Source organism: Octodon degus, unplaced genomic scaffold (genome assembly GCF_000260255.1).
Source record: "Octodon degus isolate 3935 unplaced genomic scaffold, OctDeg1.0 scaffold00040, whole genome shotgun sequence".
Taxonomy (NCBI): domain Eukaryota; kingdom Metazoa; phylum Chordata; class Mammalia; order Rodentia; family Octodontidae; genus Octodon; species Octodon degus.
In genome coordinates, this window is record NW_004524616.1 from 9650027 (window position 1) to 9667014 (window position 16988).

General features: G+C 34.2%; 1 protein-coding gene across 1 annotated transcript in view; it reads right to left on the reverse strand.

Moving 5' to 3' along the window:
• Window positions 1-1905: 1905 nt before the first annotated feature.
• Window positions 1906-16988, reverse strand: part of Slc12a2 (solute carrier family 12 member 2) — an 80656-nt gene continuing 65573 nt past the window's right edge. Inside the window, exons 19-27 of the mRNA XM_004631316.2 lie at window positions 16252-16331; window positions 13540-13665; window positions 11106-11153; window positions 9593-9715; window positions 8067-8178; window positions 6403-6489; window positions 5514-5649; window positions 5067-5134; window positions 1906-3871 (exon numbers count right to left, since the gene is read on the reverse strand). Of these exons, the coding sequence (XP_004631373.1) occupies window positions 3736-3871; window positions 5067-5134; window positions 5514-5649; window positions 6403-6489; window positions 8067-8178; window positions 9593-9715; window positions 11106-11153; window positions 13540-13665; window positions 16252-16331 (916 nt within the window). The 3' untranslated portion in view covers window positions 1906-3735. The remainder of the gene's footprint in view (window positions 3872-5066; window positions 5135-5513; window positions 5650-6402; window positions 6490-8066; window positions 8179-9592; window positions 9716-11105; window positions 11154-13539; window positions 13666-16251; window positions 16332-16988) is intronic.

The window sequence follows — 16988 nt, forward strand, 5'->3', positions numbered from 1 at the left end:
TAAAAATTGGGCTGACATCCCAATACTCCCATTCAAAGACTATCTGAAATGTCCATGGATAACCCCTGAGTGTATTGTGGGACTTGGGCCTTCTTTCTCAATAAACATTACCACATGTTTCTTCAGACACTACAAATATCCTGTTGGTAGATAAAGAGGAAGCGTATCAGACACATTTCTTTGCTTTCTTCCTGGGGAGTAAGAGCAAAAACCTGCTTGTTCAAATATGAATTATATTTGTTTTGAAATCTGTTGGATGGTCTGAAATTAGGCAAGGTCACATTCCTGTTGTCTCTCAATTCTATTAAGGTTCCCAAGGAAGTGAATAAACTGGGCTGAATAGTAACTTATTTCAGAATAAAGACAAAGCTTATATAATGGACATTTACATTTAGTTCCAGGTGTATTAATTAAGGCAACCTACAGCCAATCCGTATGTGTAGCGGTAATTTGTATTACTTAAGCACAGATTTATGCAGATAGGGCAAGTGGCTTGGGACTGACTTGCCTTTCTGTCCTTCTCACTCACAGACCAGGCATCAGTGAATGCATAGGAGGATTGCCTGGAAATCACAGAGCTGGGCTCTGGCCAAATCTTCATTCATTTACCATGACCTTGGGAAACTCCCTGCAGTGCTCCAAGCTGTTTTCTTCGGACAAAGAGATAAATAACTATTCTGTAATGTACCTACTAGGATTTATGTGCGAAAGGAAAAATGTTTTCATAAAACTGTAAATCAGCTTAGTGAAAATCTTATGAAGAAAATAAATCAGATTAAATTCAAGGACTATAAGTGCCTTTTAATCCAGCTTCCTCATTCATAGAGGGATTTGGCTCCCAAATAAAAGCTGAATTAGAAAAGCTAAGTTATTTTTAAAAAATCATAATGAGCTATACCTTACACAGTTTCATCAGTATCACTTAAGAGTAATCATTCCGAAGGATTAGGGAGAGGGAACAATTTCAACTAATTTTTCCAAGGCAAGGATATTAGGATAAAACCATTAAAAAATACAGACATTTACGAAAGAATAGTTACGTAAATGAGAAGAAAACAAGCCTGGCTTAAACTTCTAACAAGTTAAAATACAAGAGTAGACTTTGATTAGTTTTAATGAATCCACTTGCTTTATTGCAGTAACCTCTGTACAAAGCAGCAACTGCAATACTCAAGGTTAAAACATTAAAAAAGCATTTGTGTGACAGTTATAGTACAGTATTATCAAAATATTACATTTTCAAACTTAGTAGATAATCATCCACCACAGCTCAAATCTTTAAATTATTTCCATAGACTTAAAAAATGTAATGTCAGCAAGCAATATAAAAAGAATGTAATAGGAACCTAAAATACAAAGGAAACAATGTAACAAATAAATATTTGATTTAATTAACCGTTAATCAGCTTAACACTAACATTTTCGTTTTCTCACCTATAGGAATATGAACTCAAATGCCACTGTGTCATTATTTACTTCTAAGTTGTCACCAATGATTAGAATTAAAACTTGGCATTAAAATAATCAACATTCAGCATAAATAAAGTTGAATGAGTAACTTCAACACTAGCTAGCATCTTTAAGAATTGTTGAAATTTTCAGAGCACTATAACAACCTTGAAAATTTTTGACCTGGTGACTAGTGTTAAGTGAAAGTAATGCATTTTCTTTTGAAAGTGAAAAGTTTCTTATATTATTTCACAGACACTATCACCCTCCCTGCATTATTTATATTTAGATATTTTTATGTACTTTATACACACATGTATGATGCGTAACATTTGGTTCCTGTAGTACAGATCACAATGATGTTTTCCTAAATGGAAAAACAAAACCAAACCTTAAATAAAAATACAAAAGGAAGTGTACCTGTGCACATTTCAAGATAGCAGCACTCAGTCCATGCCCTATTAACCATTTTAGAAATTCACACATGATATTGTGCACTGAATGCCATTTCTACTCTTTCTTCTTAAACAATGCAAAACATATAACAACAAATAGAACAATGCTGTGAGTTATAATGTAGGGAAAAATTTGGAAAAATTGGTTAGTTTACTTTTTTAATATTTTGAATTAAAATGAGATCTCCAATTTATTTTCATGCAGCAAAAGTACTGCAAAACTGAAAATAATTTTCATAGCTTTCTATTAAGATATATGAGAATTTCTATAATTTTTCACCACTGAAACTTATCAATGAAAGACCCATTGACAAGGATTTTAGATGAAATGCTTTCCATTCTGTAATAGATGACAGTGGTAGAAGTTATACTCTGGCCTCCAAAGGACTGCCTTTGTTCTCCATGAAACCTGTATATATTGATCTGATTTGGAACATGTTTATAAAAATAAAAAAAATTAACAAACCATGATCACTTTAAGCAAAATACCAGCAACATAAATTTCATTACATAGACACATCTGTATCTGTGTATACATATATATACACACACATACAAATATGTAGACATAAATCCCTTGAAATGTTTTTAGGAAATCCTTAAATAAAAAATGAAAAACTTCACATTAATAATTGCATATAAAGCTTTTAGTAACAGTACATATGCACTGTCAAAATTTTACTAGTAGACTGATGTCAAAACAGACATTTCAAACACACAAACTGGCAGTTTTTCTTAACACAAAAGTTTTAAAGTATTAAGAATGGATTAAATTTCAATGTTCAGAATAATCTGTTCAAACCTGAGTGTTTTAAGACTAAGTGTACTTGAAAATTGAATGAATTAAGCCTAAAAACATTTCCCTAAGAAACCAGTGGTCCATTTAACCATTTGATGAAACATTATTTTAATGATTTATAAAGAATGGTACAGTATAGTGAAATTCCACATAGTGCTTATTTAAATATTCTATTAAATAACATTGCTTCGTCTAAGTCCCTCAGATTTGAGAGAAACTCCAAATTAGGGTAACTGTCTCTTAAAATAAATACAAATGATCTTAATTTTAATTTAAAGAATGACATGTGATTTTTAAGCATGTAAGTAGAAATACCAGATAAATCTTCAACCTTCCCTACTGTCTCAAAAAAAATAAAGACAGAACAGCCAAATGGAAGTTTTAAAAGGTAAACTGGACCTTCGCTTTCCTAGTTGTATATCTGCATATACTCACAAAAACCTAACCTTGCAGCTCACCTTTTGGTTACCCTATCTGGTCTTTTTTTCCCGTTGCATTAGCCTGCCCTAATTCTCACTTTTTATATCTAACAGATACTTCTACAAGACATAGGAAACATACAGTACTCGACACTACTTGGTCAATCAAAGATGAAAAGTAGGGTCTATTTTAAGGTGAAAGACTAGAAATAAAATACCTGAAGGCAGTTGACATTCTACAAATTTATAAAAACAGGATACATGGATGAAATTTGGTTAGTTTCAGAAGGCACCTCAAGGCTAAAGGCTTTTTTGTACTCCTTTCATCGATCAAGAAAAAAAAAAATCACTTTTATTGCTATTCAAGTAGCAAAGGAAAAACTACTCTCATGAACTTCAGTCCAACAAGAGAGAATTACCATTCATAAAAATTGAAATATGGAATTGACTAAAACTAAAGTCTCCATACACATATAGATGGAGTAACTTTCCCGTGTGCTTTCAAATTAATGAAATAGTGAAAGAAAAGTCACAGTTTGCCACTGTAATGTTAATGTCTTCCATCGAAGATTTCAGTCACTTCATTAGGCACTGAAGTACCATGCTGGAGAGTTTAAGAATAGAAAGTAAGGACACTCTGATGGTTCCCACGAACCAGAAGGATTGGTGGCAGGTCCTTAGACAAAGCTTCCAGCCAGGCCATGTAGAGAGCACTGGACACAGCACCCTTTCGTGCAACTGGGAGACTCCTGGGATCAAAAAGAGAACGAATGCTGAACTATGTGTTTAAGTTGAGAAAAAGAAAACATGACAAAAATTATAAACTAAATCACAATAACCATCCTAGAAATTGCTATGATTACTACAGAATACTTTTGAGAGAGTAAAATTACATTTAGAATAGATTCTCCATATTTTCAGGTTTCCAGATTGAAACAGAAGATTTTTAAACATCTGTTCAAAGAACAGCAAACTATCATTTCTATAAACTGTAACAAATGTAAAAAAAAAAAATCACACCTACACCTAAATCTCCAATTTCTCCTTCCTCACAAAGGTTAGATGGTATTCATTTAGGACAAAGGGTTATTCATATCAGAATTTGGAAAACAGAAGCTATTTAAGATAAATAACATTCAATTATTATTTATTTAATTTTTGTGAGTTTTAACTTCTATTTATAGATTATGAAGTAGAGACCTGCTAATCTGAGGTTCTTCTCTAAATTTCTATGTGTTAACAGCTTCCAGTGTAGACAACATTTGATCATTAACAGCAAAGCTTGAAACTTAATGGAACAGTTAACTATCTGTTAATTGAGCTAACAATGTTTTGATATGCTTTTACTCATTATGTGACATGGTTTTTGAGGTCTGAGTTTTTATTACTTATGTAAGGACATAGGCTTCAGGATTGAAAAAACTGGGGTTCAAGTAATATCTCATTAACTTACCTCAGTGGAAGAATAGCCAAAATAGGTATTAGCCTTTCTATTCAGTGCAAGGAAATGAGGCCTACATGAAAACACCTGGCAATGGGGATTCATACAGGAATGCTGTCCCAATGAAGCCCTCTGAATGACCTTAGGGAGGTATTTTCATGAGGAATCTACATGGGTGCCTATTCCACACATGCTTCATGACTAGGCTATCGTATTTACAATGCTAAGAAATTTCGAAAAAACAAGGATAAAGAAAAAAAATCTAACACATCTTATTATGATAAAGAATTATTTAGATTCATAAGCATTTATTAAATGGTTTTAATTTTTTCTCCTAACTTAAGTGATTTTTTTTCAGATGCTACAACAAAGTATATTTAACGAGATTTTTCTCCTTTTTTATAAATCAGTATGTGACATCTAGATAAGTACTTTAAAAAGGAATTAAAAATACAGATTATAAAATGTATAGCCAACGAAATTTTAATACAGATAATACTTACATGACAATAATATTTGCTGTGTTTGAATGCTCCTTTAATAACTCATTTAACCTGATTTGCCGGTATGTCTGAAATGAAAACAAGACAAAAATCACTCCCAAACTACTTGAAAATTAGGATGTAGCATGATTCAGGGCTGAGGACGTAGCTCAAAGGCAGAGTGTATGATGCAATGCCCTGGCTTCCACCTCCAGCATCAATCAAATAGCTAGTTCATAAAGTAGTTCATAAAACAGTAAATAGAAAAAACCGTAATAAATTTTGGCATAATAAAATGATGTATCTTTCTCTGCTTAGAAAAGAAATGGTGCTTTCCTTATTCACATGTGAACCAAACAAATCTGATTAATTTATATAACTGGTTTCTCCCATGTCACACTGGAGTCTGAAAATTCTCTTTTTCCCCCCAAAGCACATGAAAACTTAATGAAAAGGAAGCAGAACTACCTTAGTCTTATAAAGCTCAAGCTCATTATCTGTTATCCGCCATGGTTCATCTTCTTTCATTTTATCTGCAATATCTTGCTCTTTGTCATCTTCATGAAGTCTGTATGGCTCAATCATTTCATCAAATGCTACAATACTTGAGAGAAAGAATACTGACAATTAACTTTATTTTAAAGTACACAATAGAAAAATCTTAAATTACAACAAAGTCAGTGCTTCTTGTCTATTGTGTGTGCCGCCACACTACAACCATAACTATCACTTTGGTAATTTCTTTTTTTTTTTTTTTGGCGGAACCAGAGATTGAACTCAGGCCCTTGCGCTTGCCAGGGAAGTGCTTATTCCATTGAGCCATCTCCCCAGCCCCATGGTAATTTCTTTAGAAAATAGCCATTTGTAGTCCACAGAACTCAGTTAGAAACTTAGAACTGCAATGACAATAATACAACTGAAACTAACGTAGATCTCCCCTTTGCTCTTGTGGTTGCCTTCTCAAACTAAGTGTTGCATAGTACCAAAACGATCCTTTCGAACAGTAAGTCAAATTGTGTGGACCAGGGACATACATACTCAGTAGTAGAGTGCTTGCCTGTACGTGCAAGCGGTTTCCTCAAAACAACAAAAGCTTTCAAAACTCAAGTACCAATAAAGGGAAGTAATGTAAGAAAATATAGGAGAAAATTTTCAAGGGAGGAAAGGGCTGACAATAAAAATTTTACAATTTCTATATCAAAAGTCCTACTAAAACAAAGACACTTTAACTAGAAAGCCAATTATCAGGTTTCATATTAAAGCAGGAGAAAAATACTCAATTCATTAAGTTCAATTATCCATGAAGCCCACCCATAAAAGGGCTGCAAATCTGTATAGAAATTATCCAACAACTTACTTTTCTTTTTTTGGTTTGGTATTGATATCTCCTAGGACCATTATATCAGAGAAGTCTATTCGGAACTTGCTAAGCAAAGTAGCCATCCTATAACACAAATGAATAGCATTTAGATACATGAAAGTGTATACAAATATTTTTATCCTACGTAGGACTGAATCTATATTTCAAAAAACATGGCCTGTAATCTTAGCACTCAGGAGGCTGTGGCAGGTGGATCTCTATGAGTTGAGGCCAGCCTGAGCTATATAGTAAGTTCAAGGGCATGACCTGCCTGCTGTCTGACCTGCATACTGAGACCCTATCTCAAAAAATAAAATTAAAATATAAAAGGAAACAATTAGGGGGGGAGGAAGGACAAGGAGACAAGATAAAAAAATAGGGTTTTGTGCTCTGAAAAACTAAGCTCAGGTTTAAAGAATGGATTATTTAAACAGAGATAGGAGGTGGAAGGGAGAAAGTGATGCACTATGTACAGTGGAAGAAGTGAAGCTGTGGAAGCCGGTGGCCACAGCAGCACTAGAGGCTTGCAGCAGGGCACTCACAAGTCCAGGCTCGTCTGGAGGAAGGGGAGGTAAGAACAGAAAAAATGGGTGGGCAGATTGCCGAGGGCCCTGATGCCACACGATGACAATTCTCCTTTCCACAGTCACTCATGGAGCAGTCCCTGCTGGTGCAGGAATCAGACAGCTGAAGCTGCTCCTCACATCACCTGGAGGGAGTGGCCCAGGTTAAGGGCCTGGAATGCAGGCCAGCAGCGCTGAGGACAGAGCTGGAGCTGCGGCCGCGAGGAGGCGGGGGCTCAGGGGCATCCTGCGCTGCTGCTGTCTCTAAGGCTGTACCAGGCACCGTGTACACTGATGTATTTCTGGCGTACTTTCTCAATTGATGAAAAGGGGAAAAAAAGCTGTTTTTTGTTTGTCTGTGGTATTGGGGATCAAACTCAGGACCTTGCACTTGCCAGGCAGGTACTTATGCCCTTGAGTTATCTCTCTGGCCCCAAAAAGCTGCTGTATTTTTAAATTTTTTAAATGTATTTGGGACAGAGTCTCACTACACAGATTGGACTCCTAGTGATCCTCCTGTTTTCGGCCTCCCCAGCACAGGGATTATAGGTGTGCACCACCACGCCCCAGTCTCGGTGGCCAGTGTGGCATGGTGCTGGGGATTGAACCACAGTCCCTGCAGTTGCCTAAGCAGCGCTTAGTCCACTGAGCTATCTCACCGGCCCCAAAAAATTGTTTTAAAACCACAATGGCTTAATAAAGATGTAAAATGTCAACCTGTTGTAACTATTACCTGTAGGTAAAATAAACTTAATGAAGATCAAATTGAAGAGAATGAGGTTGTGCATGGTGGCACACCCCTGTAATCCCAGCACACAGGAGGCTGAGGCAAGAGGATCTCCATGAGTTCAAAGCCAGGCTGGACTCCACAGTGAGTTCAAGTTCAGCCTGATTTACATAGCGTGACTGTCTCCAAACAGCATACTGGCTGTGTGTGTGTGTGTGTGTGGGGGGGGAGGATGAATGAAGTTTTATTAGCTTTAGTGTATGACAAAACAACATGATTTATATTTTTCTGAACTATCTAGTTTTTAGCCTATCAAATCTATATTGTGATAGTAAAGTGGCAGATTAATGTTCTAATTTAAATAAACTTACGCTCTCCGGTCATGGTCTATTCTGTTTATTTTTCCACCAATGAATACTCTAATCTTACATTCTTTCCATTTTTTCTTGGTAGTTAGAAGATAGGGTATCAATAATGTCAAACCTGAAATGAAGATAGAACAAATAATTTATTAAATGCTAAGTTCTCAATCAGTAACTTTTCATTCAAGGTAATTAAAGAAATGGCAGGGTATGGCATATGTACATCTTGGTTAAAAAAAATTCTTTCATTATTCTTTAATTCAGTCAAAAAATCAGGCTTTAATAAGGAGAAAGCTATTAATAGGTATGGCTTTTTGAATAAAGCAGTAATATAAGACAATAGCTTGGTAGCCAGGAAATTAGTCCCATACTGAAATACTGAATAAGTGAATATATTTATTGTTCCTAGTGGGAACCAGGTTTCACAGACATGACAAATGCAAAAAAGATGATGCTGAGTTGGAGCTGGGTCTCAATCTCTGCAACTCCAGGCACACAGGTAACACATACAGACACCATCTACTTCTTAGCTATATCCCTGAGACACCTGGAGCACCAACAGCCAGGCAGCCACAAGCTATTCAACGCTCCAATCACTATTTACTTCTAAATGCCGTTCTCCAGTAAAGGCACCATAGCTCCTCAGGCAAAGGTTCCTTTCCATGGCCAGTGCAGGCAAACCACAAAACTACAAACTGAGCTGGAATATCGTTTTATGTCAGAAAGAAATCCACAGATGACTGCCATGACAAAAGCATACGGAAGTCCGCCTAAGGAAGATAGTGCTAGCTCAATAGGGGACAACTTTAACATTAATGACAGCAACAAATTATACCCTATCACTATATATAAATCAATAAGCACACATAAAAAGAAATACACATAAAAAGAAATAAAAAGAGAAAGCTCTTCCTTTCAGTAATTGCTAACAAGTGAGGAAGAAATGAGGGGATCAGAAAAGTATCATGTATGGTTTTATATAGTTTCCAAGGAATTACCCACATCTGTATTCACAAAGAGAAGGGGAAAACAACATTTTAGTGAGTAAGTTTATAGAAAAACACCTTACTCAAAGGTCAAAGTACATTCTTCAGGGGATGCAATAAGTGAACATCATGTGTCACTCCGGAAATGCAGACATAAGAACACAGCATTGCTTCTGTGACATTTCTGCCAAAGATACATAATCTGAAACATCAGGTATACATCACGTATGTATGTATGTATGTATGTAAGCATGTATGTATGTATGTATGTATGATGAAACATCCAATACCATCCCAAACTGAATGACAACCTATAGAAGCATTTGTAATATTAAGAAAAATGTGAAGGGATAAACCTCAAGGACTGAGCAACTTCACACTGAAAGCCGCTGGCAAGTGCCTGATCCTGAGCTGACTCTGCTGCTGTCTGAGCATGTTGGTACAACCTGAATGGCATCTAGGATGAGTAAATTGTATGCCATTTCGCAGTACTAGTCTTCAATGGTTAGTAAATTTTAAATTATTTTAAAAAATTATCAGCAATCTTACCTCCATCATCAAAAAGCCACCACACATCAATAGTATTCTTTCCTTGTTTTTTCTGAAACTGTGAACTAGCTTCAAGAAGCTTCTGGTCAGCTATATTTAAAGGTACAATAGGGCCTTTGGAGTCTAAAGGATTAAGCAGAAAAAAGTAAGATGCATGGAAAGTAAATATTGGATCTCTTTTAATTCTTATAATTTTCCTACCATATATATTCAAATATGTTCATAATACCAGTAGTTGTATATGGCATCCATCACAAACTTGTAAATTTTTATAATTTAAATATACTTTATAATAGTTACAGATAAATATCACAAATAAATTCATTTGAATTATGTTGTCTAATTGCTAATAATTTGAAGTATTGTGATAAATGTAAGAGAATCATAAGTACCAATCAACAATCGTACTTGATTGCTAGATTTTTGGTTTTCTAGAAAGCTATTTCAGGCTAAATGGATAAATGGGGTTTATACTTGTTCTGCAAAAAAATTTTTGAACTTGTATCTCAGTAATTTTTAATTATCTGTAACATAAATGACAGAAGAAGTTGGAGACATACAAAAACATGTACAATCATCACAGTGAAACCCTAGCCTGAGGAAAAATCCCTCATCTTTGTCTTTTTTTGTGTTTCCCTTCAATATGTGGCCCAATTCTAAACACATATAACCACATCTTTCTCTGAACCACAGAAAGATGGTGGGAACTCTTTGGAAGGGTACTCATCTATTGTAGGTTCAAAGGACAATACCTCAAAGGAGTTCCCATATATGCTTCCAGGAATTCAAAAACAAAAACAAAAACAAAAACAAAAACAAAAAAACAGCACTGGTTCGGTAAACAAGCAAAATGACTATTATGAAATTCCTCTACTAAGATTTTAAAAGGAATCCACAAAAGGAAATCTCTTACAAAACGTGTATCATTCACTTTTCATGCTGCCAGGATGTATGCAAACATGACAAATGATTTTGCATGATGAAATAATATGGCTACCAAACCACACTGCTCCGTAACTCTCACCTCTATCTCCTTCTCATAAAATTCATGTATGTTGACATGACTGTGTATCTCCCAAACGCAGCACGACTGTGAGAAATATTGTAATTTTTGAAATGAAAAATATATTAGTATCAAAATTGAGGAGTTGGTTGGGTAGAACTGATGGTAAAGAATGCAAGTGACACTGTAAATAAATAAACCTATTTCAGTGTCCCTAATTATCTAAACCATGCAGTTTAAAATAAAAATACTACTAACTTTCTAGATTTGAGTATTTCAGGAACTACTGATGATTTAGAAGAATTTTTCTGGGATATATCACCTTGTCTTCAGGACAATTTAGCACTTTATTTGGACTAATAATTTTTCTAATCTGCATTTAAAGATAACTGTAACATCATCTCACCATGAAATAAAAACTAAGGTAGAAAAATAAAATAATAAGGTAGGAGTTAAAAGTGTTAACGATATGGAAAAAAGGATTAAAATAAAATGATGAAAAATGCCTGCCTTTTTTCAACAGTGGTTGAGTTGGAGTCTTGCCATCCTCTTCCTCATCTAGATTATGTTTAAAAAACACAAAATATTAAGTTAATTGCCTTTATATTATAAAATAATGAAAATGTAAATAAGCACATTTATAACAAAACATAGTATAAAGCAACAGCCCATGAAAAATGATCAAGACTGAAGTTTAATACTTTCTACACTGAATTTTCAAGATTTAAAAAAATAAACACATTTTAGACTCTATAGGGTAAATGATTTACACTTACCCTGAAATTTTGTTCTTGTAAAATTATTCAAAAGTACATCGTAAACTTTCATACTTGAAATCAGTTGAGAAAAATATCAGTTTATAGCCTTTGTAGAGGAAATACAGCTCTACTAACCTGACTTTGTACATAATACATAAATTTTAAACATGCTATGCAAATGCTTGAAAACAACTTCAGAAATATTTAATGTACATCTAGTATTTATAAAAGTTAATCATCACTTGAAATATTAACAGATTTTTATCAGAGATTTCAGTCTTTAGTTTTACATAAATGCCAAATTATACAGAAGTGTAAATCAATAAGTATATATGCATATATTTATGCATATATTTGCTCGTTTTTATTTAGTATCAATCATTTTTACCCTGAAGTTAACAGTTTTCCTAATCCCATGTTTTCTTCCTGAACATAAGAGCTTGTATTTGTTTTTTCAAGGCACACAGTACTTAGGAGTTGGATGGTAGAAAATACTGCAGTGGAATCTCCTACGAGTCCAGCACTGCTTTCTAGCCCCTTCCTAGCCATGTGAGCTAGAGCTGGTAACTCTTCGATTTTTTCATTTGCAGAAAGGGTCAGCAGTACCTACCTCTTAGGGTTGTTAAATTGAAAGCACTGATGGAACAAGCTCAGAGTTTATGATAAAGCATATATTCAAAGGGCATTTTTTCTATCTACTTGTACACTGTATCCCTCAATTGCCAAGAGTGATACTGTAAGTACAAAGTAACTACACAAGAAGGTTTCTAATTCCCAATATTTTTTACGTGTTTAAATTTCTGTACGGAGCTAATCCAAACCTGTAATTGCATCACATAGGACACTAACACAGGAGGATTATCATTAATGACCCTGCCTCAAAAAAGCCCCCTCCTAAAAAACCCAAAAAATTCAAGACAAACTTCTCTATGCTGATTTGAGAATAGACTAAATAGAAAGCAAACAAAAAATAAAGCAAAGACTACATTTGGATGCTAATTTTTATGCATGTTATGGCAAATAACCAATTACACTTAATTTTATAGTACTGAATATTATCATTCTCATAATATTATTTGCTTTTAATAATTTTTTAAAAAATTAAAACTAAGGACATTCTGTGTTCACTAGATGAGTACATGAAAGTCAAGGGAATCCTGACATCTATACGTGATTAAAGTTATATCAATTTTTATAACAGAAAGATGAGCAAATAAACTACTACCCCGTAACACATTAAAGGTAATGCATGGATAACACCTACTAATGTATGGGAGCAGAGAAGCTGCCTGATAAGTATTAATCCTTCCATTATGCATTAATTTGTAATAGACTCTGTAGAGAAAGGATCAAATATAAGGAAAATAAATGAACTAAAGAAGAAGAAAAAAAAAACAGGAGAAAAAGAATGTATGTCATAAACTAAAAGACATACAGAAACATAAAGAACTGTTATCAGAATCAATTTATGGAGTTTGAGGCAAAATAGAAGAATTATAATCAAGCCAGCAAAGAACTAAAAGGAAAAATAGTGTCAATTACACTTTCAACTACAACTCCTCTCAGTAACAAGGTATGTAAGAAAGAAAAAGTGTCGTCAATGCTTCCAAACAACCTACAAGAGATAAAAAACACGGACATGATTTGTTTATCAATTTCAGAAAAAGAATGGCAGTAATTGTATAGAAATGAAAAAATATATTATGGTTTAATGATTTACAGTGCAGATTTTTCTTATTGTGTGTCAGCTGGGAACAGGAAAGATGGAGATACTAGTTTGAAGAGGTAGGAGAGTGAGGACGGGAGAGTAAGATTTGGAAGTCATCTCTTTTCCTCTCATCATCCTGACACACGGGTGTGTAGATGAAGTTTTCTGTATTATGAGACTTGTTATTCTAAAATTATGTTCTTTCAGAGTTCAGATTTAATCTACCTTTGGAGTAAGTGTAAGTATAAAAACATAAGACCATGTTAGTATATACTGACATGGTTTTTGTTCTATGACCCTCTCTAATCCATTAAGGTAGTCCTTTTGGAACCATTGTTGAATATCAAATTTTACCTGGCCAATGAGCAGTGTCAAGTTCGTGAAGAAACTACTTAATAATATAATTATATAATAGAAATCATCTCCCACAACTTAAAATATTGCCAGTAATATAATCACTTATGTGCATGAAAATTACCTTTATGTGTAACAGACTTTTCACCAGATGGTTTGGAAGTATCTAAGTCCAATTTTTTTCCATATTCCACATTTAGTACCACATCCTTGGTGCCAGGAGATTTCTCTTGTGATGATAACAATTCTTCTGTATGTAAACATTTAAAAATAGCATCAAAAATCAAATTTTACCCCAAAGACATCATGATTTAATAACTGACACTTAACAGCCAAGTGATACATGATTTTTCTTATGTGAACAATTGCAACAACCTGTTCACTTAAATATGTCAGCCACAACTAAGAAGCTAAGATATCTGAATTAGGTGCTAGGGAGTAAGTCATGAGAGAAATTTATGTAACAGACTCTGGCTAACAAAAGTATGATATATAGAATGTGAAACAAATCCTACTCTCAGAATTAATTGTATGTTAAAAAAAAAAATCAACGTAAAACATGGCCAATGTTCATAGGCTTGTGAGAGGAAGACAACCGAGATGGAGTCTTCCCAACAATACCAATTTTGTGTGTTTGCATGTGTGTGTATGTGTTTAGTACAGGGTCTACAGGGTCTCACTACACAGATCGGACTCATAGTGATTCTGCTTTCAGCCTCCCATGTGCTGGGATAAAAGGCGTGCGCCACCATGCCAGTCTCAATCGCCATCTCAGCACTCCCCGGGGGTGGGGCTGGCACTGCATGCTGGGCATCAAACCCCGGCCCCTAGGTCTGCCTAAGCAGGTGCTTTAATTTGCTGAGCTATCTGGTTGGCCCTCCACTTCATTTTTAAGTGGTCTCATTTTTGGAATATTTATCTTCTATAAAACATTTATCATAAAGACATATAATATGAACATGATGATTTGTGTTTCATAATGCCTGTCCCTCATTTGTGTGAACTGACAGAAACAACTGATTATGGAAGCCCAATGGCCAAAACTGATTTAAGAGCTCATCAGGACTGATCTTTCCTTTAATCTTCACTACAACTCTACAAGGTGAACCCTCTTTAACAGACAAAGACACTGGGGCCAGCAAGTTACCAAACTTCCCCAGCCTACAAATCTAAAAGAAAAAGCTAAGGTTCTTAAAAGAGACTGATTCCCTTCAACACGTGTGTGCTCTGTGCTCTTCATTCCATTGTCAATCATATTCCTGTATCCACATCTTATTGATGAATATGTTTTCAAAAATATTTCATAACTATAAATAATCTGCACATGTCTTTAATATTTCAGTTTCAATCAAACTTCAGTAAGTGATAGAACTATATAATTTATTAGCCAAATTATGACACTTGACTGAAAAGGAACACTACTTACAATTATACAGAGTTAAAAGACTTATGTCAGGTACCATAAGCATCACTGTTATAAAGGGAGAACTTAAATAGCATTTTTGTCAGGTCTACTCCAGAATAAGAAAATGCATTTTCAGCAAGTCATACAGTTTTGTTACAAGGATAAAGATCTTAAAGTGTTTCTTTCAAAACTGTATGCCACTCCTAAGGTAAAGAGGAAATACTGAAACAGTTTAAGTACATGAAGGGAAGACAAAATTATATACATCTCAGCTACTTAAACTTAGATAATAACAATGATTTGACTAACTTGTAACATGAATTTTCATTTTTTTATAAACTATAAGAAAATCCGTGGAGAATAGAGTGCTTTCCACAGATTACAATATAGTTAGCAGAAATATCCATTATACAAACCTTAATTAGGTCTTAACTTTCACTTTTAAATAATGATTTAAGTGATACACTCTGTATTGTTGATGTAATTTTGTTGTTTGCTTTGAGGCAAGGCCTCACTGTGTAGCTCAGGCTGGCCTCAAACTCATGGCAATCTTAACTCAGCTTCACAAGTGCTAGGATTACAGGCATATGCCACCATGCCCAGCTATATGATATTCTTGGTATTACAAAATTACACAGTATAATGAAAGACAGGGAAAGAATCTCATGAGGGCATAAAAAGGGACCATAGGTGAAATCTTTGTAGTGATGGGCCAGTTTATATCTTGATAGTGGGGGCAGTTACACAAATCACATGATAAATGACAAAAAAGAATACACACACACACACACACACACACAAATGTACATGAAAATTAGTAAAATCAGAATAAAATCCAAGGACTCTTGCAATGAGGATTTCTAGTTTAGATACAATACTGTAGCTGTAGCTGTGTAAGATGCTGCCCTGGGGATGGGGAATGTTAGATAATAACACAAAGGACCTTATACTACTTTTTACAACTTCTGAATCTATACATGCTTTTAAATGACAAAACTTTTTAAATAGGTCTTCTTGTGGACCCAAGAATTATGACATTTATTTTTTGTTAGTAACTTATAAAACACTACTTTCATAACATGAAAATGTTATTTAGTTCTAGTCATTTAAATTTTTTCACACTATTATTGTATACGTTTTTACAAATTTAGTCAATTTACAATCATAACATTTCTTCTCTATAGCATTTAATTTGAATTAAATTTCATTCTCTCCTTTACTAATTGCTAATCATCACCAAGTTGATACAAAGAGAAAACAGTTTCGTGGATTTCAGACAGGTATGATCTTAAAACTCTATACGGTGAGTCTGTGATACAGAATAGATATAATTATAAATGTTAAATTAAAAAACATACACGAACTATACAGAATTTTCTAACAAAGTAATTTGTAATTTTTAAAATATAAATTTATTTCAAACAAATTTACCTTGGCCTTGAAGATGAGATATATCCAGGCCTTCTTTTAAGCGGATAACTACTACTCCATACTGTATGTCAAAGGCATCACTATGAGGAAGTGGAGATATCAAAACAATTTCTATTTATGTTCTTTATAAAATGAAGGCAATTACAAGTGAGCTACAAGTGAACTATAAAATTACTTTCAGCTTTAAGGGTTTCCAGTGAATATGAACAACATTGGGTTTAAATCCCACACCTTTCTTTTCTTCTATAACACCCTTGAAAACTAAAGTGCCAAATGTAGCATGGTCACGTGTCCCCAGGTGTTTTGGTCACTGACAAACTACATACATGACCACATATTTCATATGATCTATGTGTGTAGTAGGCTATTTCACCCACATTTGTGTAAGCACACTCTAGGATTGTTCACACAATGAAATCACCTAGTGACACATTTTCAGGATATATCCTCATCAGTAAGCAAAACAAAGAATTGACATTCTACCTGCAGAAGCTATTTAAAGCAATAACGTTATGTTTTTATCCTAGTAAGCGAAACTAGAAATAAGCAGCTTGCAATGACCTTAGTATATTCACATTTAGGCTTATATTCTTAAAGCCAAAAGAAATATATGAAGAAAAAGAAAACAGGATTTTAATGAAAATGACAGCATGTTGTAGAGTATGAAAACATTTGTGAAAAGAGTATTTAAAAAAAAAGTTTTGTAATTGTGGCTTAAAAAGTACTCTAAAATTTTT